At 42.7% G+C, this 25,749-nt stretch overlaps 2 protein-coding genes across 4 annotated transcripts in view; one reads left to right on the top strand and one right to left on the bottom strand.

The window, feature by feature from the left end:
- Positions 1-25,749, bottom strand: part of G2484-1 (protein) — a 41,630-nt gene that overhangs the window by 10,725 nt on the left and 5,156 nt on the right. For all 3 annotated transcript variants that reach the window (XM_087673892.1, XM_087673907.1, XM_087673900.1), the window contains 2 exons: positions 4,375-6,680; positions 3,351-4,237 (listed from right to left, as the gene is read on the bottom strand). In XM_087673892.1, coding sequence (XP_087530018.1) covers positions 3,351-4,237; positions 4,375-6,658 — 3,171 coding nt within the window. In that variant the 5' untranslated portion in view covers positions 6,659-6,680. The remainder of the gene's footprint in view (positions 1-3,350; positions 4,238-4,374; positions 6,681-25,749) is intronic.
- LOC148038637 (uncharacterized) lies at positions 22,940-23,745 on the top strand. The gene has a single exon (XM_087675454.1). It carries the CDS (start codon positions 22,940-22,942, stop codon positions 23,519-23,521), a length of 582 nt encoding a protein of 193 aa, XP_087531580.1. The 3' UTR covers positions 23,522-23,745.

Below are 25,749 nucleotides of genomic sequence, written 5' to 3'. Positions count from 1 at the left end.
GCCCATCCAATTCATTTTTTGGCTGGTTAGATTTAATAATGCTGAAAATTGGATTAAGAAGGCTGCCACTTGGCAAAACTTACCCATGCAAGCAAAGCGATGGTTGTGGGAGGCTAGGAGGATCTCATTCTAGCTTGTGGAAAAAAAAAAACACACACACACACACAAGGTTATTCTAGGAGGTGACACCAGTAGGAAGGCCATTCCAACCCACAAGGAGCAACCATGCAGCATGCAACAACTACAAGAGGGTGCCCTACCATTGGCAACAGCATATGGCAGCACATAACATCATATTTTGAAGATCTTAACAATAATTGACAACTTCCATGGCTATCTAGATAGGGTAGCAGCTGATTTCCTCCATTTTCTCGTGATGGAAGTCTAAATTTTCTCTCATCAACATTCTCTCTCATCCTCCAACCATTGCTCATCTTTCCTCAGCAAATTCCAGCAGTTCCAACTATTGCAGGTGGAGATTTTGAAAAATCTCTATTGTAAACCCTAATTTATAGCAACAATTAGAGTTTCACAACCACCTCATGAAATTTGCACAAATTTGCAAGCAATTTGCCAGTCAAGGAGCGCAGGGGAGGCCAATACCCAAAGCAAGCCAAGGGGCAAATTGATTTGATGGCTTGCTACTCATTTATAACAGCAACAGCCATTTGGAGAGCCAAGGAAATTCAAGGAATCTCCATGTACTCCATCCAATTTGCAAAAAAAAACATAAAGAAATACCACAAGGGATGCTAGTTTTGGGGCCAACAAGTCCATTGTCCAAGGTCAAGTGGTAATGTTGCATTTTCAATTTATATGAATTTTATTATTATCGTAATTAGTGTAAATCAAGTCATTACCACAAATTGGTTTGATGGCTTGCAAATCATTTGTGACAGTAAGAGGCATTTGGAGAATGAAGGAGATTCCAAGAATATCAGCATATTCCATCCAATTTGCTATAAAAGGTAAAGAAATACCACAAGGCATGCCAATTTTGGGGCCAATATGTCCAAGATATAATTAGTGTAAATCGAGTCATTACCACCCTTTCTCCAAAAGGAAGGCTGATTTCACAAGTATAAAGCACATTGAGATCCAATACCACTACATCTAAAAGAAAATTTTGAGTGGTATTGCAAGACGAAAGACAACTTGGCAAATTTGTTCGCCAAAGCTCTTCCTTAGGCCATTCTTAAAGAACATTCAAAATCCCTTAGCCTTATCCCATGCCCTGGATCTGAGAGAGGGTGTTAGAGGATGCATCTCCTAGATGAGCAAGTGAACTAGGCAAGCAGTATGGTCAAGGCCGACACAAACATGGGTAGCACCATGAGGATGGGCAATGGGCCACCTAATCATAAGCAACGGCCAGGGCAAGAGGATGCCAAGCAGCAGGCCCAAACGGGCAGGTGGTAATCGGCCTGCATGCCTTGCACATGGCAAGCCGACCAAACCTATCCAAGTGGGACCAGCCTAGCTGACTGCATCATCAGCTGCAGCCTGCCATTCATAATGTACATAGTTTTGAGGTCTCCGGCTATCATATGCACACAATTTCTTGTATTCAGCTTTCTGCCCTGTTTATTCAGCATTCAATGTTTTGCATTCTCAACATTCTATTGCATCTTTCTATCTCTCTTCTCTCCGTATTCAGTACATTCGATCAATCCAAGCACATGCTTCTGCATTGCAGCACTCTGACAGCCAACCCTTAAGATGGTGGTTGATGAAAAAGATCTCCAACAGGCAGCCAATGAATGGTATATAAAGTCAGCTGTTGAAGATAATCAGACTGTTGCAAAAGGCAGTGATTCCTGATGATGATGGGACTCTAGCATGTAGGCGATGAAGACCAAGTGAAGAAGCTTGCTGCGAAGGTCAGAGAGCTGCAAAACGCAGGAGATGCTGGTGATGAGGGACTCCAATAAGGGACAGCTACAACAAAGCTGTTGAGCACATCATTCCATAGGGTTTCGAAAACAAGGGCAAAAACAGCTAAAAATTAAGTTTTAAAGTCTTGGCTGATTTTGGAAATGGGGGGAGAAGTTTCACATTTTAGGATTAAAACTATAACAAGTACTTTAGCATATCAATGCACACACCACCTTAAAACCATATATAGAGTTTGTGTGTACACACACAAAAGAGCAATCATGCAGAGAATCCAGTACCCCCCAAAAAAAAAGATACAATGGTCACACTACCAAAAAAAAAGGGAGTGAAAAGGATCTTCCAAAATGGCATTTCAGTGCTGTCATCTCAAGCCAAATAGCTGTACCATTTCAGAGTCCCTGAAACATCATTTCTTTTATGTGTAAACACAGCCTATCAAGTGATATCAGCAAATGCAACAACCTCCTATCCAGTAAAACGCAGAGTATGGATACCACAAAATAGGACTCAGCTGTCCTAACCTTGAAGTGCCCTTGATGCAAATCGCTAAGTCACTTCATGGCCACTGCGACCAAAGCTACTGACACCCATCCAGATGTAGCCAGGGGGACTTTGTGCGTTTGGGGTCTTTTTTGGGGGGGGCACCTAGCTATAGTATAGCCATTTATAGAGCCTTTAAATTCTGGGACAGTATTGCTATCATGGACTTATTGAAGTCACCAACTCACAGCAATGCTATACAGACTATAGCAGATAGGTCCAGCAAGATGGCTCATTTATAGAGCTAGCTATAGTATAGCCATTTTTAGAGCCTTTTAATTCTGGGACAGTATTGCTATTATGGGCTTATTGAAGTCACCAACTCACAGCAATGCTAAACAGATTATAGCAGATAGGTCCAGCAAGATGGCTCATTTATAGAGCTAGCTATAGTATAGCCATTTTTAGAGCCTTTTAATTTTGGGACAGTATTGCTATATGGACTTATTGAAGTCACCAACTCACAGCAATGCTATACAGATTATAGCAGATAGGTCCAGCAAGATGGCTCATTTCTTTCTAATCAAAGAAGACTAATAGAGCTCCACATATGGCAAAGCTTATAATGACACAACTTTCAAGACTTCTGAAGTCAACAGTTGAAGATAAAGTTTCCAGAACTAGCAATCTGTTTTGTCAGCCCTGTTCAATTATTTGACGACAAAACTCAGTCTTTCATCCTAAAGTTGTCCCTCTGCATGACAAAGATGTCTATTACAACATTTCAAATGCCTCCATGAGAACCAAACGTAATTGTATAATAAGCTGATGACTGCAGCAGCCCTCTGGCATTGCTCAATTGTCCTCAGTTTCTAAATGAAAGATTACAAAGACAACATCAGAAAGACCCTGAAAAGAATTTTGCCAGTGTCCTAAGCAAGAAAATGAACTGAATAATAAAAACATAGAAGTACCTTGGCCAGTGTGGCTGTTGGAGAGGCCACACTAATTGCAACTTTGGAGGGGTTTCCTTCACCAGCTTTCTCGTTTCCATCCATGTTGATGTTTTCAGAACCTTTGCCCTCACCTCCTGGTTCTGTACCTTCAATGGCAATCTCCCTTGCATGTCCTTTGCCTTCCTCTTTGTTAGCTGAAATTTGAGAAGGATCCTCTTCAACAGGCTTTAATGGTATATCCTTGTCGATATCCTCAGAACCCTTGCACTCGACTCTACGTTCTGTACCTTGGATACTAGTCTCCTTAACATCTTTATTGCCTTCTTCTTGTCGAGATGCATGAGGACTGCTTGGATCACTTTCATTACCTTTAGGTATTGCCTTGCCCGCTTGCAGATACCCACTATCGGAGCCATCTTTGACATAAGGTACTTCTAACACTCTATTTACTGAAAGACCTGGATCTTTAATCCCATCATGTACTGTTACACTAATATCCTTGACAAGTTTTAATTCTTGACCACTATTGGTAGCCCCATCTGCATCAAGGGAGCCCTCACTGTTTTGCAATCTTCCATTGTCTGTTTGCACTTCAGAAAGCATGTCATTATTGTCGGCAATAAGTAGCTGGCTGGCTCCTTCTACATTTCCATGTGCAGGGGCAGCCTTAGGAGGCAACTCATGTTCTAAGCAGCTATCTGCATTGTTGTGATCTTCTACATTAGCAGCAATATTATCATTAAGCCCCACATGGTCCAAACTGTCAACAACTAGTTTTCCCCCAGAAGGTAATTGAGGTGCCCCCTCGGGGGTTTTTCCTGACCTTACAATATGGCCGAAAGATGTCTTCAGTTTGCCATTGTCACTTACATCACCATCTTGAACGTCTGTTTTCATCTCCATATCTGTAAAACTCCCCCAAAATCCAGATAAAATGAGATAGTGTTGAGCAGAGAGAAGTTGGTCCAAACACGACACGGTAGAATCTACAACTTGGACTGGGAAAACAAGCATGAAACTTAAAAATAAATGCTGTTTTTACCTTTCCTGAGGTTCTCTACACTCTCCGCAGATGCCTCTCTTTCCAAATCAGCTGGCCCATTTGCAATATTGAGTACTTCACTTGACATAGGAGTATCACTCACATGGCTCTCGCCAACTTCATTTTTTAGATCATTGAGACTCACAGCTTCACTTTTTTCTTTTTCCATGGATACACATGCAGCTCCAAATTCAGAAGCACATGACCTTGACTCACTGACTGATAACCCTGAACTCTTGAGCTCTGCACACTCCAAAGTCATACTTGCCACACTTGAGACTTCACATCGGCCATCTACACAAGTAACTAGACTGTCACTTTGCTGGGTTGTTGCTGCCTCCGTCAAATGTGTGTGTGTTTGACAAGAGAAAGCACCCCTATCCATAGCTGCCAATTCTGTATGTCCAAGTAATTTACCTTCATCCATAGTCATCTGTGTCTCATTTGCTCCTTTTAAAACCAAATGACTATCAACCTGACAACCTCGACTTTGTGACTCCGATACTGCAGGAAAAATACTGATCTGCTCTTTACGAGGTGAAGCACAGTCCCGCGTATCAAGACCAATTGTTTGAGGATCGTCTCTTGGCATAACCTCATTGCCAGGGCACTGAGAATCTGACACTTGTTTTTCTTTTATAGATTCAGGTACCATCATATTCAAGCTTTTCAAATCTTCACTAGAAGAAACAACATCCTTTTCATTCATGATCTTCACAGGACAGGATATTTTTGAGCCATCTCCCTCCTGATTCTGAGGACTATCTGCTTTTGAACTTTGGGACAACAAACCCATCTGAACATGCCTGCGAGAATCTCCTTCCAACAATCTGGTTTCATGTTCGGTTACCTGAGTCATCTGTCCTTTGGTGCCAAGAGATATTTCGGTTCTCATTGCTGGCACTGACAAACCCTTTCCTGCTTCCATAGGCTTGTCAGTAATGACTGGTTGCTTTTGCTTTTCTGCCTCATTCTTTACCTCAAAGCTTGTACTGACTTCCTCGGAAGCAGCTTGAGATCCTGGACTCCTGGCAACATTGGCAGTCACATTTCCTGTTGACGAATCTATCTGGTCTGGCCCTTGTTTTGACACAAGGTCTTTGCCACTGAATCGATCCACTGCGCAATCACCCACAGCACTACTTGTGAGATGAGAACCAGGAAGAAAACCAATAGCTCCAACAATTGAAACTACTGATGCTCTTCCTCTTGCTGTCACAGCGTCACCTGTTTGTCTTGACAAACCCATCTGATTTGGAGGATGCTCTTCTGTACTCACATCTTCAGACGTTGTGTCTTCCCAATGTGGCAGGCCATCAAAGCTTTGAGCTTGGTCCTTTTGCCCACTCTTCGGTGTCTGTCTTTCCATAGATGGTTGTTTCTCCAAGCATTCTGCATAAGGTTCCTCCAAGCTTCTCTTCCCTACTGATAAAGCATCATTGGAAGTGCTCACTGCCTCAACTCTCGCTTCATTTGCAGTATCATTAGTGGTAACTGGACTTTCCATTGCCATCTTGGTTTTTAAGTGTGTGAATGTACCTGCTTCTATTGCTTCACTTTTGCTTTCTTCACCCGTGCTTGTTTTACACATTACCATCACTGTTTCACCCTCTTCAGGTCTTTGATCTTTCAAAGTGCATGCATCAGTTTCATTGTTGTCTTTAGAAAGTGTGTCTCCATCACAATCAGCAGCACAATTTCTACTGGACTTGCTCTCCATCTTCTCATTCACCTGGAAACTGGTGTCATTTTCAGGAATTCTTTTATCTAGGAGCTTCTTCTCGGTATGTTCCTTTGCACTTAAATCAAGTAAGATATTTGCTTCATCTTGATCTCCACCTGGACCTACTCGCTCATCCCTACCTTTTGCCTCAAAAGTATCTGAAATCATGCTTACATCAACTTGAGTATCCATATATAAGTGGGCATCAACTTCATCAACAGAAGACCTCGTCCATTGTTCACAGTGATCATATGATTTGTAATCATTTTGTTTCATCGAATGCTCTGTAATAGCTACATTCTCCTCTGAAGGAGGATGAAAAGCTAGTCCAGATTGTTCTTGCCTCATGAAGTCCCAGTGACTGTCTCTGTTATCATGAGAATCAAGTAGCATCTGTGTATCTACAAGGCTCAAGTCAAACCTTAATTGTACTTCTAATGGCTCATCTACATCAAATCGTGGCTGAGACTGTTCATGCCCTTCTTCCATCACACTCAGCTGATCTTTTCTATAGTCCGTGATGATATCCTTGTCCTGTATGCTATTCGTGTAGCCATCCATTGTCCTTATGATAACTTAATTCCTGGACGGCAAATTCACAGAAGCAGTTATTACATGCTGTAATGTAGCATCTGTGCACAAGCAGGAGATGATGACAGTGAAACCATCCCCACAAACAATCGACAATAATGTACAAATTCCAAGCACTATCGCAGCTCAACCAATGATAACTCACACCGAAAAAATTAACAAACAAGCATTCAGAGAAATTATTGCATAAACCAAATAATTAAATTCCTTAGAATATCCAGTTTCTCAGGGTTGAGCATCGCCATAGTTGCAGTGGGAGAAAGAGCGGTGCTAGTATTATCATTTCATTTTTGAACATCTTGAAAGAGTCTCTCAGATGGTCACCACACTATAGAGGCCTACATCAAGGATGACATCATAAGCAACCTGTGTGTCAGAAGCCCAGTTGCCACTCTCAACTCACACTTGAACATGACCATACAAAGGACTGAATTCTAAAATGAGGGGACATGTAAGGTCCTGACCTAAACCTAATGGAGGGTGGGACCCTCTGATAGTTAGCATTTGGCAACACCTAAGCTTTGTAAATTTATTCGGATACAAGCAATTGAAGGGGTATAGCTCAATTTTGCAAATGAAACACAATCATCCTATCAAATAACTCGTTCCAATATAACACTCATACTTGCATGGATCTTCAGAATGGCAAAATTGGGAAGGATTTCAAAGTTGGAATAGGCGGTTTTCACCTCAGTCTGAGATGATGGAACAGAACCAAGAATCTGCATTTATAATGTGTACACTCTACCAAGTTAGCCAAACTCTATAGTACAAGAACAAATAAGTTCCACATGGAATCAATGTCTACTTTATACTGATGCAGGAAGCATTGCTGCCACTATTTTCCCTGAGAGAAAACATCCCCATAGGTTAAGTAAGAAGCTCCAAATATAGCATAGTTTGCTTCACAAGGCTTCCAAGTATTCAGAGGTGTATTCCACTCCACCACCAATTGCCAAGGCCACTTGCATTGGTGACAATGGCAAACTCCAAAGAGCTCAAGAACTAGAGTTGAGGTAAGATCGTTTGAGCTTATCAAAGCTAGTTTGGTGGTCATCTTTGCACTTGATTTTGCATTCCTCCTCAAAAAGGTCAGTCAATGGAGCAACTGTTTTGGCATAATATTTGCAATAGTTGCAATTTCATACTAAGGTACCTTGGAGCTCCTAGATGGTTTGAGGGGGTATCAAGACCAACACATTAAACTTTAGCAAAGATCTCATCTTTTGAAATACTGTTGTCATTTCGCCACTCAATTTGCATAAATTGTCTATTCCTACACAGCCACTTTACTCTTTTCCGGCCCCTCAGCATAACCTATCTTTATTGTTCTCCATGGAATTCCTATGCATGTGATTCCTTTGCCACACATCAAACGGTCATGAGCAAACCCTATAACCATTCTACTCCCCACCCCCTCTTTCTGCCATCCGTCTCCAAGAAAGGTTGTGGGAGGCTGTTGGAGGGGCATTCCAGCCATTCTGGAGAGAGGAAGACATGAGAGACTCGAAAGAGGCTACTGGCCTGATTTTCAGCCATTAGGGACCAAGCCCAAGACAAGGCAACAGTAGGGAGAGGAATTCCGACTGCTGGCAACTGCTTCCCTGGCCCCTTCTACAGTAGACAACAGCATTCCAACCAATGTCAGCTGCAGGCGACCATTTCTAGAGCAGTCCCAAGGGTGTTGGCAATAGCTACAACCCATTTCTCGCGACAAAAAATAGGAGATGCTCTCTCATCAGCTTTCTCTCTCCTCAACGAGCTTTTCCTTAGCAGTTCTCATCTGGATTCAGCCATCAACGATGGACAGCAGGAGCATTTAGGACTATAGACCCTATGTAAACTAGAAATTAGAGTTTGCCAACCACATGGGATCCCATACTCAAAGATTGAAGGCCTAGCACTTGAAACAATTGCTGGGAATTGTGTAATTTCAGCATTTCCAAGAGATCGGTGTTAGAGATTTATTCATCCCCTGGACAAGCATTGGCAGGTTACTGTAGTACAATTAGCACTCTCGGGCACAAAATGCATTTCCTATTTATCGGGTTGGACAGCTAGATGCAGTCTACAGATCATTTCCAGCTTTACTGGGCAGTGAGGCAGGCTAGACAGGCTACGCCAGTTGCCACATGGCAGCCCCACACAATCAAATGATCGTTATGAAGCAAGTGTCTTTAGTGATTCAAATGCGGACTTTGAGTCCCGACAAGTCTTCTTATTTGCGGAAGCATGTCAATATGCTTCAGCAATCACAGATGCAAATCCAAAACACACGGAAGGTGATTACCTCAAAGGACATGGCTGGAATTAGATTGAATATACAATTGGATGATCATTATAAAAGCATGTGTCTCTGGAGGTTTAGATGCAGACTTTGAGTCCCAACGAGTCTTCTTCTATGCAGAACGGAAAGAATAACAAGAAGGAGAAGAAGAAGGCTGAGAAGACCAAGCAAGATAAAGCCAAGGAATCTACTTGTCACATTTGTGGCAAGACAGGTCATTGGAAGAAGAATTGCTCCAACAAGGACAAAAAGGACACCAAGAAAGAGAAAACCATGAAGGACTCAACAGCGGTAGTTGCTCCTTCATTGGCCACCTTACTCCATTTGGAGGTGATTGAGGATGCTCCTTCAACGGCCACTAATGGAGCAATCTTGGCCCCCCACTCTCATGAGTGGATTGTGGATAGTGGCACTTCCTGCCACATGACTCCTTCTTCAAATGGTATTGCCCGTATGCGTCCGATGCATGGGTAAATTCTCATAGGTGATAGTTCTTAAACCCCTGTCAAAGGCAAAGGTGATATGCAACTGATTCTTTGGACAGGAAACGTGATCCCCACACATCAAAAGTTCTCTATGTGCCAGGTTTAGGATATCATGTTCTTTCAATGAGTAAGATTTATGCTCTTGGTCTCATAGTCGAGTTTGATAAGGACTCTTTCCGAGTTCTTGATGGAGATTCTCGATAGGTTCCTTGTGCAAGTCATGAGGAGAATGGAGATTACATTCATTAACCTTTACTTCTCTCTTCTTAAACTCAGACTAAGCTATGGCATGCTCAATTTGGCCACCTCAACTACGAGTACCTTCAAAAGGCAGCTCATGGTCAGCTTGTGCATGGATTGCCAGAGATTGGGGTGAGCCACTTACCATGTGTGTCTTGCATTCGTGGCAAGCACCATAGCAATGCAATTACAAGCAAGGCTCTGCATAGGGCTAAGCAATCCTTGGAGCTTGTTTCAACAAACTCATGTGGACCGAAGCGGATGCAGTCCCTTAAGAGGAGTTTATACTTTATGCTAATTATTGATGATTTTAGCAAGATGACTTGGGCGTATTTCTTGGAGCTGAAGTCAAAAGCCTTCTCACACTTTAAGGATTGGTTGATCTTCGAGAAGAACATGTCTAGCAAAAAGCTCAAGACCCTACATTCCGACAAAGGAGGGGAAATTGTCTCCAATGAGCTGGCCACATTTTGTGCAAATCGTTGCATTCACTAGGAGTTTTCCACCACAAACACACCTCGGGAAAATGGCAAATTGAAGCAGAAGAATCTCGATGTGATCGAGATGAAATGAACTATGATGGAGCATCAATAAACACAATAATGTCTATGGGCCAAAGTACTGGCTACCGCTATCCACATCCTTAATCAATCCCCTATATCGACTATGGTTGGTATGACTTACTTTGGTCAAAAGCCGAATATATCTTATTTCAAGATGTTTAGGTGTGATGCTTATGTTCATCTGAAGAAACAGAGGGATAAGTTTGAGCCGGCTTCCAAACAATAGGTGCTTGTGGGTTATAGCTCGCAATCCCAAGAATATAAGCTTTATGATCCTGTTTCACAAGACATATACACGAGTCAAGATGTTCAATTCGTGGAGTTTCTAGCTACAAAGGAGGGTGTTGAGCATCCCATACTTTGAGATCTAGGTGGCAGTTGAGCACCTGATCCAGTATCTTTGGAGCCTATGGCTTTTGAGGCTCCTCTATCAATGGAGGAGGAGATTGCTTTACCACCGGATTCACCGATTGAGCTGGCACTAGTGGATATTCCAAAGACTTCAGCAAAGGCAAAGCAACGAGGAGAGTATTGATCTCCTCCTCATTGGACCTGTGATATAGTCCATGATGCAAGGATTGAGGGTGTTCCTGAGGAGTGGCAACTGTAGGATGGCCCATGGCAATCTCGACGAAACCAAGCACACTCCACCGACCATGTTTGTACTGACTATTGTTTGATGTCTCATGCCATGCAAGATAGGGAGCCCACCTCTGTGACGAAGGCTTTGCAATCACAACATTGTAAGAAGGCTAGGAGAAGAATTGGATGCGGTTGAGCGGAATGGCACTTGGGATCTTGTACCCTAGTCCACTCATAGGAAGGTGATTGGAGTCAAATGGGTCTTTATGACCAAGTATCACATTGATGGCACTCTGGATAAGCACAAGGTGCGACTCATTGCAAGAGGACGCGCACAACAGCGAGGGGTGGATTTCCATGACACCTTTGCACCTACAACTCAGATGGCTACCATTAGGGTCGTTGCCTCAACCAGGCACCATAGGAGATGCCAATTTATCACCTTGCTGTAAATCTGAATTCCTTAATGGAGATCTGAGCAACCTCTTGGCTTTTCTTCATCAAATGGCAAGGTGTACGCGTTGAAGAAGGCCCTTTATAGCCTCAAACAAGCTCCATGTGCTTAGAAAGAGAAGATAGACTCATTCCTCCAAGGAAAGTTAGAATATCAATGTTCCTCTTCCGATCCCCAGTTGTATGTTCACACCTCCCCTAGAGGGTGTCAAAAGTGGATGGAACAACAAAAGCGTATACATATGCTGAAGTAGACTACTCAACGCAAGACAGAAGAGAAAGAAAGCGACAACACTGCAAAGAAGAGAACTCAAAGATGTACTCAGGAAATGGAATCCATATACCAAACATGAGACAACCGTGTAAAACATTGAGTCGCTTGCTATGTGGGCATCCCCAGTGGCTCCTCTCTCCAATAGGAAGTCCACCTAGTGAACGATGATATGACTAAGGAGGAGCCCCAATAAATAGGTAATAAATATGCCAAAATCAGCAGCTGGTCAACTAGCATAAAATGCCTCAAATGCCACAAATAAATCGCTACAATAATGCCTAAAATAATGATAATGTGCCCAGCCATGATAGGCATGCACAAACTCACACAAGCTGAAAATCCTGCTAACAGAGGGCACCCGTAGTTCGTGCCTTATGTGGATGATCTCATCTTAACAAGTAACCATGCCCAAAAGGTCAAGCAAATAAAGAAGGCACAACACGAGATGTTCAAGACGAGAGATATGGGCCTTCTCTACTTCTTTCTAGGTCATAACATTTGGCAAACTCCGAGGGGGATTTTCACCTCCAACAAAATATGCAAGAGCTTTTGACTACGTTTGAGATGGAGTGTAAGGCTCTTTCTACTCCATTCTTCCATGGATCCAAATTGGAAGAATACAACCCATGCAGATTCACTGGCAGCAAATGCTACCCGCTACAGGTAGTTGACTAGGTCATTGATATGGCTCCTTAACACTTAGATTGATTTGTGTTTTCCTGTAGGTTTGTTTGCAAGGTTCATGAGTGAAAAAAGCCGGTTCTCCGAGGGACAATAGGCCACCAATAGCTCAAAATCCAGGATTTGCTCTCGAACATAATGATACCGAATCTCAATATGCTTCATGCAAGCATGAAACACTAGGTTCTTCGTGTTAGAATTTGCCAATTCTTTGAACAATGTCCAATGTTTTAGTTAGTTGATTTGTAGTGTGAGCACAACCACATTAATAGGTTGTGTCACCACTTCTAGAATGAGTTCTAGAGTTAAATCAACTTTAGTTGAGTTAGGGATAGGTCTAGGTTACTTAAGACCTATTGTACTTTCATTCTATCATTCTAGCACTTGCATCTTGAGTGTTGAATTGGTGCCCACTCTTGCTCACTCTCTTGTGTTCACTCTCTCTCCTCTCTCCTTCCATTTCCAAAATTTGGTATTAGAGCTAGACAAGTGAGTCCCATCTCTCCACTACTCAATTGGTGTCAAGCAAGAGGAGCTACTGTTTTGGAGGGAGGAGCTATTGTTTTGAAAGAGAAGTTGCTATTTTGGATGAGCTATTGTTGTTTGCAACCTACATGCCATCATGTGCACAATCTTTCGTACCACCTTTCACCTTCTTCAAGCACCCTATTCCTCATCGTCAAGTCTACATTTGGAGATCTTTCGCAACTAGCGAATCTTCCTCCATTGTTGGCAACATCTCCCCCATCATCTGGCGTCGGTCTTCTACATCTAGTGTCGGTCTTCTACATCTGTCATCAGTCTTTTGCATCTAGCATCAATCTTCTGCATCTAGCGTCAGTCTTCTGCATCAAGCGCCATCTGTATCTCGCATTTGGCAGCTTGGAGATGTTCTCTGTACCTTGCAACATCATTGCTAACTGGTGGCACTTTTGCAACTTGCGTTTGTTGATCCAAAGCATCAAGCATCAGCTTTTCTTACCCAAGCATCAGTCTCCACCGATTGGCTTTTAGCGTCATCATCCATCATTGTGTTTGACAATCAGGAGGCATTTGACATTTGTGTTTTGCATCCTCACCTACTTCCTAGTGTCTAAGGACTGTGGTTCGCTCCCTTGATAGCTGGCGATCATCTTCCTCATCTCCAACAGCATCAAATGGCTGTGATTTGCTTCCTCGATAGTTGTTCTTCACCTTCCAATGATTACTTCGATAGCCCACTATCCAGAGGATTGCATTTCACTCCCTTCACTATGTAGATTCCCTACAAGTGTTGCCGCTTGATTCAGGCAAGACAATGCAGTTATCTTCTAAGATTCAGCTCTGCTGTATTTAGTTTTTTTTTTCAACTCATAGCATGCTTCAATGCATCATCACCGTGTTCTTGTGTTTTTTAGTTCTCTTCTCCCTCAATGTTTATCGTACACACACTATGTTTCTCTCCGTAAACCCTATTGTCTCTCTGGTCTCTTAGTCAGCCAAGTAAGTAGCATCGTACACCCTTTCCTTGGCAGTCTATCACTCATGATGTGGAACCCCTTAGGCTCATTCATGTAGATCTTTGTGGTCCCACATCCACTGCTACCTTAAATGGCACATTGTACTTATTCCTGATAGTGGATGATTTCTCCAAATACATGTGGGTGTACTTCCTCAAGTACAAGTCTCATGCCTTTACTTGTCTCTATGCTTGGGTACTGCTAGTCCATAACCAGACTAGTCGTCGTGTGGATACTATGAGGAGTCATTCTTGAAGCAAGTTTACCTCCCACAAGTTTTCTAAGTTTCTACAAGAGCAAGGCATTGCACGCCAACTCACCTCTATCAACTCCATTGCATAGAATGCAATCGTAGAGCATAGGGACCCGATTGTCCTAAATATGACACGCTCTATGCTATTTGCAGCAGAGCTCCTTGAGTGCCTTTAGGTCGAGGCTTTCCACACTTAAGTGTACATCCTCAACCAATGCCCCATTGCAGCAGTCTCTAAAAAGAGACTGTACAAGGCATTTTTTGGTTCTTGGCCTATTCATTCTCACTTCAAAGTTTTTGGTAGTCATGCTATGCACACTCCTAAGGACAAGATAGGAAAGCTTACCCCTTGAGCTGATCTCTTGATTTTTGCGGGCTACTCTTCTGAAGCAAAAGCCTATCGTTTGTTCAATCCTCGGACAAACAAGGCGGTCATTAGAAGGGATGTTGTCTTTGATGAGAGGGACATAGTGCAGTCTTCTGCACACGACTCTTTGTCCTCACCTTTGCTCACATCATTTGAGATCATGCCTATTGAGCCGGATCTACTGCCCACTCCTGACCTTCTTACAGATACTTCAGCTCTCAAGCCTCCTCTGTGAGACCCATTACCTCGCTAGTACCAACAGACCATGCAAGATTCAAAGATTCTTACACCGGATTTCACTTCAGAGGGTCCTAGAAGGTCTGCTCGCCTCGCCCCTCATGCTTCATATACATCATTGTTTACAGCTAATTACATTGCACATTCTGAGCCGGACAATTGGCAAGAGGCTCTCCAGGACCCTTTGTGGCGAGAGGCCATGGAGAAGGAATTGGATAGCATTGATCGAAATGGAACTTGGACATTGGCAGATCGTCCTCATCACAAGCCGATCATTGGGACAAAGTGGATTTTTAGGACCAAGCTAAAGAATGGTTTTTTGGAGGAGAAAGCCTATGTGAAGCAGCCTCCCAATTTTTCTTCTGTTGACCGGACTAACAAGGCATTTTGCTTGTGGAAAGCTCTTTATGGGCTGAAGCAAGCACCGAGGTCTTGGTACCACGGGACGAGTTCTTACAAACTCATGGATACCATTCTACCCCCTATGATCCAAATCTATACCTGCGCACCACTAGCCTAGGGATCACCTATATCCTACTATATATTAATGATATACTACTCACTAGCTTAGATTCTACGACTCTAGCAAAAATTAAGACACAGCTTTGTGCTACCTTCAAGATAACAGACTTAGGATTGTTGTCTTATTTCTTGGGGATAGAAATTGTTAAATCCGAGGAAAGTATCTTTCTCTCCCAACAGAAGCACGCCCTATAGCTAGTGGAACAGTATTACACTAATCAAACATGGCCACTCGCTACGCCTCTGGATTCCATTATCCATTTGCACAAGGATACCTTGAGTCAGCCTTTCGATGCTTATACCTATCATTCTGTTGTAGGAAAATTACTTTGGTTAATTCATACTAGGCCAGATCTTGCATTCTCAATTAGTTTGCTTAGTTAGCATTTTAATGCACCTAGAATGTCTCATTGGATTACTTATCTTTGTATGTTAAGATATTTAAGGTGTACCTATAATTTTGGACTAACTTATGGTCATGGTTTATGCTTACAAGAGTACATTGATTCTAACTGGGCAAGAGATATTGACACCTACCGGAGTTCTCATGGCGGCTACCTCAAACATCTTGGGTACGACACCCATCTCTTGGGCCAGCCATAAGCAAGAGACGATGGCGGCTTCCACAGCCAAGGCGGAGCATCAAGCTCTCTTTGATGGCACTAGGAAGGCCATCTATCTGAGAAACTTGTTGGCTACACTTCAGTTCACTTGTGAGTCACCTACAGTTGTCTACTACGACAACCAGAGTGTCGTTGCCCTTGCATGCAATCCCATCATCACCCCTAGGACACAACACGTGGTGGTTCGTTACCATTTCACCAAGGAGCAGGTTGAGCTAGGCACCATTTGCCTAGACTTTGTGCTATCAAGTGACAATTTTGCAGATATTTTGACCAAGGCGGTCAACCGGCTAGTTCTCCAATATCTTCTACCACAGATCACAGCTTGGGTACACCCTCCTCTGCTTCTTCCAATTGACGGGGAGAGGGTGCTTCCCTCTTCTTACTTCTTCCAATTTGAGAGGGGTTGGTTTTCTTCTCTTGATAGTGACAATGCTGATATTTATAACTTTTTACTTTCAGATATTTATTTATTATGTATTGTATATTTTGGACATTTGTAACTTCATCCACACATTCAGAATGACATGATTGTAAAAGGGCGTTTGGACAACTACACAATTCCCGTGCAAGGGAAATGTCCAAGTGGCACCATTGCATCACATTTTGCACAAACATGAATATTTGCATCATCCGTTGCATTACCCCATGCATTGACATTCTGTTCATATAAACATGCATCTATGCGCATTTATCCCTTTTCAGTTACCCTAGGAGTGGTGTCACAAAATTGTGACAACTATTACCTTTTTGTTAATTTCTTTATTACATATTTTATTTGGATTTTTCTTTTTGGAAGGATCCCTCTTGAAATCTAAACGCCCGAGTTGCATGGCCAATATGTGGAATGGACAGGAATGTCTAATGAGTCAAGACTGGATAGTTAAGGTCCGGTACAAGTCTGGAAGAGACTGATGGCACTGTAGATTGACAAGCCTGGAAGAGACTTGTGAAAGTGTATATGGACAAGTGTCTTGAAGAACTAGCCTGAAAGAGACTAGTTCAAAGTGAAGATGAACAAATCTGCAAGAGATTAGTCCATGTGGGGTCATCAATGGAAATTCACTTTCAGTTGAGCTACATTACAGATTTGGATGTAGCCATAGTCTGCAAAGATGGTCGGTCAGAAGACTAGTGGGATGCAATGGAAGCAACTCCTAAAATTTAGAGAGTTACTATTTTTGGACCCCAGAATCTGTTCGCGTCATTATCTTCGTTTTTGCACGAGGATCAATCTTCTAGTCTGTGCCGAGGTCAAATTTCGCACCGAAGATGGAGAATTTTAGACCGGAAGGCTGGAATGGGAAATATCCTATAGTGCTGCCACTTGGCACACATGTGTTCACTTACCTCTTCAAAAGAGGGCTGGCGTGCAGTTTTTTTATGGTTGGGGGCTCATTTGTGAAAGGGAGAGAAGGATTGCTGCAGATGGAGAGCTCTTGAGAGCTGGTCTACCTTGTCTATGATGCACAGAGGGCTGAGCTTGCTTCCTACTCTCTCTCTCTCTCCCTGACAGTACGGTTATGCTACAGAATCAAGGGCTTTTCTTCTGATTCAGGTACAGCTGTGTGGAATATGCTGTTTATGCATGAGGCAAGAGCCTCCTTTCTCTAGGAACAGGAGCAGTTGTTTGCAATTCCCAGCAGGGACAGGTGGGGTGGTAACCTCACCAAGCAAGTGCCTGAAACAGCACTAAACCAGAACTGATTCTGGATTGTTCAGAGGGTATTTCAGAGTCCAATTGATGTCAGAATCAAGGGGCACTTGGTCCACATGATGCAGGACAGTGCAGGGAACAGTATGAGCTGAAAACAGGTCTCAGAACAGGTTTGAACCAGTAATTACAGTGGGCAGAACAGTGCAGGGAACAGTATGTGTTATAAACAGGTCTCAGAACAGGTCTGAACCAGTAATTACAGCAGACTGAAATGGTCAATTCTGCACTCCAACCAAAAGTTTCAGACTTGGGCAGAGTTTCCCCTCCTGGTCAACTTGATTTGGGTCAGTAATTGTATTGTTATGCTGCCAAATTTCACCCAGAATAGGTGAAAGACAGCCCATTGTAATTTCTCTCTTTCTAAAAATAAAGAAATACCGCAAGGGGCGCCTAACTTAGGGGCCAACAAGGTGTCTGTGTGGCAACAGGAGCATTCTAGCTTCCAATATTTCTTCTTGATTCTGTGTCTTTAAGTTCAAGTAGAGTGGGCGATTGTTGAATTGGGTGAAAGCATTTATATATTTTGGTTGTACACTACCGCCCTTCCCAGTGAACAGGCCGGTTTCATGGTTCCGTTGCCGAGATCGAATCACTTTTTCCCTAAAGCGTGAGCCAGGGTTTGTTTGGGTGTAAGATGCAGAATTGTGCATTATGGCCGATAGAAAGGAAGACACCAGAGAGGAAGCGTCTTCATCACAGGAGATCCCTGTTGTTCATGAGGTGGGAGAGTCTTCTAGACCTCCACAGTTTGTTACTCCTCCTGTTATGGTTGAGCCACAAGTTCTTACGGCTTCTTCTATGGATGAAGACCCTTTCAAGACTCAGTTAGTTGCTGCTGTGAGTATGTTTACTCAAGTGATGCAGAATCCAAGGTTTTTGGTATTTTTGCAGCCATCTGCAAAGATTTTGGATCCAGTAGAGGTCCAAGATAAGGGTAAGCATGCTATAGATTCAGTGGAAACACCAAGGCAGCTTGCGGAGTTAATGGAGACTCCAACTTTGGTTACGATTGTCCAGGAACAGGTGGCGGAAACGCTAGTTACGCAAGCATTGCCAGTTCAGCTCGCCACTTTACAGCAGCCAAATGTTGGTTTAAATGGACAGGGAAACAGTTTTCAGGCTTTACCACAGGTTTTCCCACCGACCTCTGTACATTCTGGGTACTTTGGAGGTGGATCTGTATTTCAGAGTATGGCTGGTCATGCACTTGGAAATCAGATTTATGTACCAAGAACAGTGTTTGGGGGTACACAAGGTTTTATGCCAAACCCCATGTATGGTAATATAGGCATGCAGCCTGGATTTCAGGGAGTTCAGGGCAGTTTTGGCATGCCACAAGGCACTTTTGGTATGGCTGGTTATCAAAATCAGCAAGCAAGTATTGTGTCTACAAGCTTTGTAGTCAGTGGTCCGGCAACTCCTATGCCATCTGTTAGTGTTCCTATGTTACAGGCATATCCTACAGATCCTTTGATGGCTCATGAGAAGCCAAAGCCATACAAGGAAGGTGGTGCAGCCGTGCAGTTTGACATCTTTCGAGGATTTGAAGATAGGACTGAGGCTCTCTCTTTCCTACAGTAGTTTGATGCCGCATTTGCAGGAGCGAACTTTACAGAGCCTTCTAAAGTCCGGAAAGCTGCCACTTTTCTTAAGGACAATGCTAGTCAATGGTGGAGTAGACTGTTGATGAAAGGACAAGCTCCTGCCACTTGGACTTACTTTAAGCAAGTATTTGCTTCTGCTTGGTTGACCAATGAATTTGAGATTGATGTTATGTCAGCTTGGCACAATTTGGATGCATCTAAATGTAAGGATTTGGAAGACTATAACAAGAAGTTTTGAGAGGCTTTGCTTCCAATCACTTCTTACAAGGTTGTGCCATTGACCGAGCAGATAGAGAAATATTGCTGTGGGCTGCCCAAGGAACTTCGGAATTATTGTACAAAGACAAAGGTCACCACTTTGACTCAAGTTAATTGAGAATGCTACCACAGGAAATGCATTATTGTTGGGACAGTCAAGTGGTTTTTGGGGGCAGCATTAAACAAGACAAATCTGAAAAATTTTCAGCAAAGAAGCCATTTGGTAAACAGGTTTCTCAGATTTCTCAAAGCACAGGTAAATCTTGGCAGTTCAAGAAGAAGCCAGCCAAGTTCTTTGGACAGCAGCCAAAGGACCAGAAGAAACCTTTTGTGCGCAAGTCTCTTGAAGAGAGAAAGGCTTTAATGGCTGAGAGGAAATGCTTTATCTGTGAGCAAACTGGTCATATTGCGTCTAATTGTCCGGACAAGAATAAGAGACCAGTTGATGATGATAAAGAGGACAGGAAAGGAAAGAAGCCCAACCTTCAGCAGGTTTAGTGCCAGATATGCTGGGAGACAAGCCACACTCGGATGCTAATGAGCTTTGCAGAGCTTGGGGTAAAGTTAGGGATCAACACGTACTCATTTTCTTTGATCTTGGAGCCAAGGCAAACTTTATCTCACCAGAGTTGGCTTCTACTTTGGGCATCAGAGCAGATGAGATGGGCTACACAACAGAAGCAGGGTTGGCATGTCCTAGCCACTCAGAGTCTGTGACACCCATTCTTGGAAAGCTGCGTCTTCATATACAATCTTATGTTGATGCAGAAGAATTTTATATCATGCCACTTGAAGGCTGTGATGTCTTGTTGGGAATGCCATGGATGTTCAGAAAGCATGGTGTGATGGATGCCTTTAACAAGACACTGACTTTGGAACATAGGGGAAAGACTCATGTGCTTGATGTGAAGCTTAAAGGAGAGTCTGTACCTGTTGTATCGGCTTCTGCCATTACATCTGTAATAAAGAATCATCTTTCTGCGTACTTGATTTTTGCACGTGATGTCAAGGATAATGATGAGTCAAATTTCTCTATGCTAAATAGAGACAAGTCTGCTTTCTTGTCTCAGTTCAGTGATTGTTTTTCTGACTCATTACCATCACAGTTGCCACCAGAGAGGTCTGAGGATCATGCGATAGATTTGGTGCCAGGCAATAGCCCACCAAATAGACCTCCGTATAGGGTCAGTGCAGCCCAACAGAAAGAGATATTGAGCCAGGTGAATAAGCTGTTAGGAAAAGGGCTGATTCAGCCAAGTTCATCTCCCTTTTGCTCACCAGTGCTTCTGGTGCAAAAGAAGGATGGCTCTTGGCACATGTGCATAGATTACTGAGCGTTGAACAAGAGTGCCATCAAGAACAGGTTCCCCACTCCAAGAATTGACAACATCCTAGACCGTTTGGAAGGAGCGTCAATTTTCAGCAGGATAGATTTGAAGAGTGGATACATCAGATCAGGATTAAGCAAGAGGATGTGCATAAGACTGCATTTAGGACCACGTTTGGTCTCTATGAGTTCTTAGTAATGCCATTTGGACTTACTAATGCTCATGTTACGTTTAATCGAATGATGGACAGGATTTTTCATCCATACAGGCAGTTTGTTGATACATTCTTTGATAACATGATTGTCTTTTCAAAGAATGAACAGGAGCATAGAGAACACTTTGAAAGCAGTCTTTGATGAGCTTCGCAGTAATAGGTTGCTTATCAATGGCAAGAAGAGTGAGTTCTTCTTGGAAGAAATCCAATTCCTAGGGCACATAGTGTCAAAGGATGGTGTCCGAAGATTTGAAGAGTGGATACCATCAGATCAAGATTAAGCAAGAGGATGTGCATAAGACTGCATTTAGGACCACGTTTGGTCTCTATGAGTTCTTGGTAATGCCATTTGGACTTACTAATGCTCATGTTACGTTTAATCGAATGATGGACAGGATTTTTCGTCCATACAGGCAGTTTGTTGATACATTCTTTGATGACATGATTGTCTTTTCAAAGAATGAACAGGAGCATAGAGAACACTTGAAAGCAGTCTTTGATGAGCTTCGCAGTAATAGGTTGCTTATCAATGGCAAGAAGAGTGAGTTCTTCTTGGAAGAAATCCAATTCCTAGGGCACATAGTGTCAAAGGATGGTGTCCGAATGGATCCTGCTAAGGTTAAAGCAATTAGAACTGCAGAGATTGCTTCACCTTTACATGCTTTACAGAAGAAAGGAATCCCTTTCCAGTGGACACAGAAAGAGATTTCAGCTTTTAATCTTCTTAAAGAAAAGATGACTTCTAGTCCAGTGATCATTCTGCCAGATCTTAGGAAGTCATTTGTTGTCCAGTGTGATGCTTGTGGCAATAGCATTGGTACAGTGTTAATGCAAGATGGCCGGGTAGTGGCATATGAAAGTAAAATCTTGCGAGGGCCAGAGAAGACTATGCAGGTCTATGAGAAAGAATTGTTGGTTGTGATTCATGTGCTTTCTAGTTGGAAACACTACCTACTTGGGGCAGATTTTGTTGTCCAAACAGATCATCAGACATTGCGTTATTTCTTAACTCAGACTAAGCTGTCAGAAAAGCATATGCGTTGGGCAAACTTTTTGTCAATGTTTCATTTTCAGATTGTGCATGTGGAAGGCAAAAAGAATGTTGTTGTGGCTGATGCTTTGTCAAGGAAGCCACAAATTTCAGCTGTGTCAATTCCTTATCATCATGAGCTTGATGATATGAAGGAACAGTATGCTAATGATGAAGATTTTGCAAGGATCTTTGATCAGCTTGTCAATGGACAACATCGTGAGCATTATCTTCTCAAGGATGGTTTCATGTTGATGCATGGTAGACTATGTGTGACTATGCCATTGAGACGGAAAGTTATGACAGAGAGTCATTCTCCACCGTATGCAGGGCATCGTGGTATTGATGCAACAGTCAAAGCAGTAGAGACATTCTTTTATTGGCCTACTTTGAGAAGAGATGTGGATGCTTTTGTGCGGCAGTGCTTGATTTGCCAGAAGGTCAAGTTTGACAGGCAAAAAGCACCAGGGCTTTTACAGCCATTGCCTATTCCAGATAAACCATGGAAAAGCATAGCTATGGATTTTATCTTTGATCTTCCAAGGACACAAACAGGAAATGATGGGATATGGACAATTATTTGCAGGTTTAGCAAACAGGCTCATTTCATTCCTGTCAGGAAGAAGATAAAACCAGATCACATGGCACGTTTGTTTATGTGCAATGTCTTCAAGTATCATGGTATGCCACAGTCTATTGTCAGTGACCGTGATCCACGGATGAGAAGTCTATTCTGGAGAGGCATATTTGAGAACATGGGCACAACGCTTAAGATCTCATCGTCATTTCATCCACAGACTGATGGACAGTCAGAAGAGGCAAATTCTACTGTCTTGGATCTGCTTAAGTGCTATGTGTCAGAGCACAAGTCAAAGTGGGAGCAGTATTTGCCTTTGGTCGAGTATGCATACAATAATACTGTGCATTCGTCAAAAGGCAAAGCCCCTTTTGAAATTGTTGAAGGTGATAAAAAGGTTCCTCCCATTTTGCATACAAAGGATAAGATCTTTCACGCAGATCAATATGTGCAGAGTATGGGTGAAATGTATCAGAAAGTTAAGCATGCCCTTGAAAGGACTCAGGCAAAGCAAAAGAAAGCTGCTGATCATCACCGTCGTGAATTGATATTTTCACTTGGTGATTGGGTACTGTTGCGGTTTGAAAAGGCATGCTTAAAGAAGCAGAAAGGCAAGGAAAGTCTTTTCCCTAATCTTAGTATGCGATACTATGGGCCTTTTCAAGTAACAGAGAAGATTAGTGATGTCAGCTATAGGCTGAAATTGCCTGATAATTGGAATATTCATAATGCTTTCCATGTAAGTCTTCTTAGACCCTATGTGGGTGATGTGCCAGAAGATATGCCAATTGAGGAACAGCCCGAAGTTGAGGAACTTGATGAAATTCTTGTTCCAGAACAGATATTGGCACACAAGGAAAGAAAAGTGAAAGGCAAAGTTGCTAGAAGGTATTTGGTTAAGTTCAAGAACTATCCAGCTATAGATGCTAAGTGGATGGACGAAGGTAAACTTGCAGAGTCACCTAATGTGTTGGAACTTTACCTTGAAGCATTTCGCTTGCAACCTACCTTGACCCCTTGTATCTCTAAGCTGAAATAGATTGTCAAAGTGACAATTGCTTAAGAAAGAAATTATGTACAGAAACAAATTTTGTACAGGTTAACACTTATTGTGTCCATATGGTTTTCTCAGTGCTAAAGAAGTAAGTATTGCTTGCAAGAATACAGTTTTTACTTCTATTGGATTCAATACATGTTGTAACAATGGTTACTCGATCGAGTATGTATTTTGTGAATTGACTCAGTGGGGATATCATTTTGATGTACCGGCCACTAGATCTCTAGTCAAGGTGATGTGGAGTCATCAAATGAGAGTCTGCCACTATGGGGATATCATTGTGGTGTACCGGCCACTATATCTGGAAACAGTGATGTGGAGTCACATGATGATAGTCTGCCATGTTTCACAGTTAGAACATACATGTGTTAACAGTGTGTTCAGTTCACAATGTTGACTGATAGCATGTATGTGTTGTACATGTGCTGCCAAGTATAAGTTCACTGGGTTAGCTGGAAGCATGTATCGCCCGAGTTGCATGGCCAATATGTGGAATGGACAGGAATGTCTAATGAGTCAAGACTGGATAGTTAAGGTCCGGTACAAGTCTGGAAGAGACTGATGACACCGTAGATTGACAAGCCTAGAAGAGACTTGTGAAAGTGTATATGGACAAGTGTCTTGAAGAACTAGCCTGGAAGAGACTAGTTCAAAGTGAAGATGAACAAATCTGCAAGAGATTAGTCCATGTGGGGTCATCAATGGAAATTCACTTTCAGTTGAGCTACATTACAGATTTGGATGTAGCCATAGTCTGCAAAGATGGTCAGAAGACTAGTGGGATGCAATGGAAGCAACTCCTAAAATTTAGAGAGTTACTATTTTTGGACCCCAGAATCTGTTCGCGTCATTATCTTCGTTTTTGCACGAGGATCAATCTTCTAGTCTGTGCCGAGGTCAAATTTCGCACCGAAGATGGAGAATTTTAGACCGGAAGGCTGGAATGGGAAATATCCTATAGTGCTGCCACTTGGCACACATGTGTTCACTTACCTCTTCAAAAGAGGGCTGGCGTGCAGTTTTTTTATGGTTGGGGGCTCATTTGTGAAAGGGAGAGAAGGATTGCTGCAAATGGAGAGCTCTTGAGAGCTGGTCTACCTTGTCTATGATGCACAGAGGGCTGAGCTTGCTTCCTACTCTCTCTCTTTCTCTCCCTGACAGTACGGTTATGCTGCAGAATCAAGGGCTTTTCTTCTGATTCAGGTACAGCTGTGTGGAATATGCTGTTTTTGCATGAGGCAAGAGCCTCCTTTCTCCAGGAACAGGAGCAGTTGTTTGCAGTTCCCAGCAGGGACAGGTGATGGTGGTAACCTCACCAAGCAAGTGCCTGGAACAGCACTAAACCAGAACTGATTCTGGATTGTTCAGAGGGTATTTCAGAGCCCAATTGATGTCAGAATCAAGGGGCACTTGGCCCACATGATGCAGGACGGTGCAGGGAACAGTATGAGCTGAAAACAAGTCTCAGAACAGGTCTGAACCAGTAATTACAATGGGCAAAACAGTGCAGGGAACAGTATGTGTTGTAAACAGGTCTCAGAACAGGTCTGAACCAGTAATTACAGCAGACTGAAATGGTCAATTCTGCACTCCAACCAGAAGTTTCAGACTTGGGCAGAGTTTCCCCTCCTGGTCAACTTGATTTGGGTCAGTAATTGTACTATTATGCTGCCAAATTTCACCCAGAATAGGTGAAAGACAGCCCATTGTAATTTCTCTCTTTCTAAAAATAAAGACGCAAGGGGCGCCTAACTTAGGGGCCAACAGGGTGTCTATGTGGCAACAAGAGCATTCTAGCTTCCTATATTTCTTCTCGATTCTGTGTCTTTAAGTTCAGGTAAAGTGGGCGATTGTTGAATTGGGTGAAAGCATTTACATATTTTGGTTGTACACTACCACCCTTCCCAGTGAACAGGCCGGTTTCAAGTGGTTTACTCTAAATCCACTATAATCGTGGCATTGCACATGGCAGTCTCCAAAGGCTATCTTTCCCTATGTTTACATGCTAGCTTTGCTAGTCTTGCTTGCTTTCCCATTTTGCCTTTCTCTACACATATTCTCCATATGATTCACACATACTTAGGTATCCCTAGGCACTTACCCTTGTAGAGTGTGGGATTGTTTTGCTTGTTGTATAAAGGTCATGGGGCTATCCATCCTTATTTTCCCATACTTTGGGACACACGGACTCGATGGGACAAAAACTGATT

This window comes from Lygodium microphyllum, chromosome 3 (genome assembly GCF_053477565.2).
Source record: "Lygodium microphyllum isolate KBCC chromosome 3, Lygodium_microphyllum_v1.1.10, whole genome shotgun sequence".
Lineage (NCBI taxonomy): Eukaryota > Viridiplantae > Streptophyta > Polypodiopsida > Schizaeales > Lygodiaceae > Lygodium > Lygodium microphyllum.
The sequence above is the reverse complement of the archived record's forward strand: the minus strand, read 5'-3'. Positions and strand labels throughout refer to the sequence as shown.

Bases quoted from the DNA above. Each gene is read 5' to 3' on its own strand.
- LOC148038637 (XM_087675454.1), top strand. From the start codon at position 22,940: ATGGGTGAAATGTATCAGAAAGTTAAGCATGCCCTTGAAAGGACTCAG.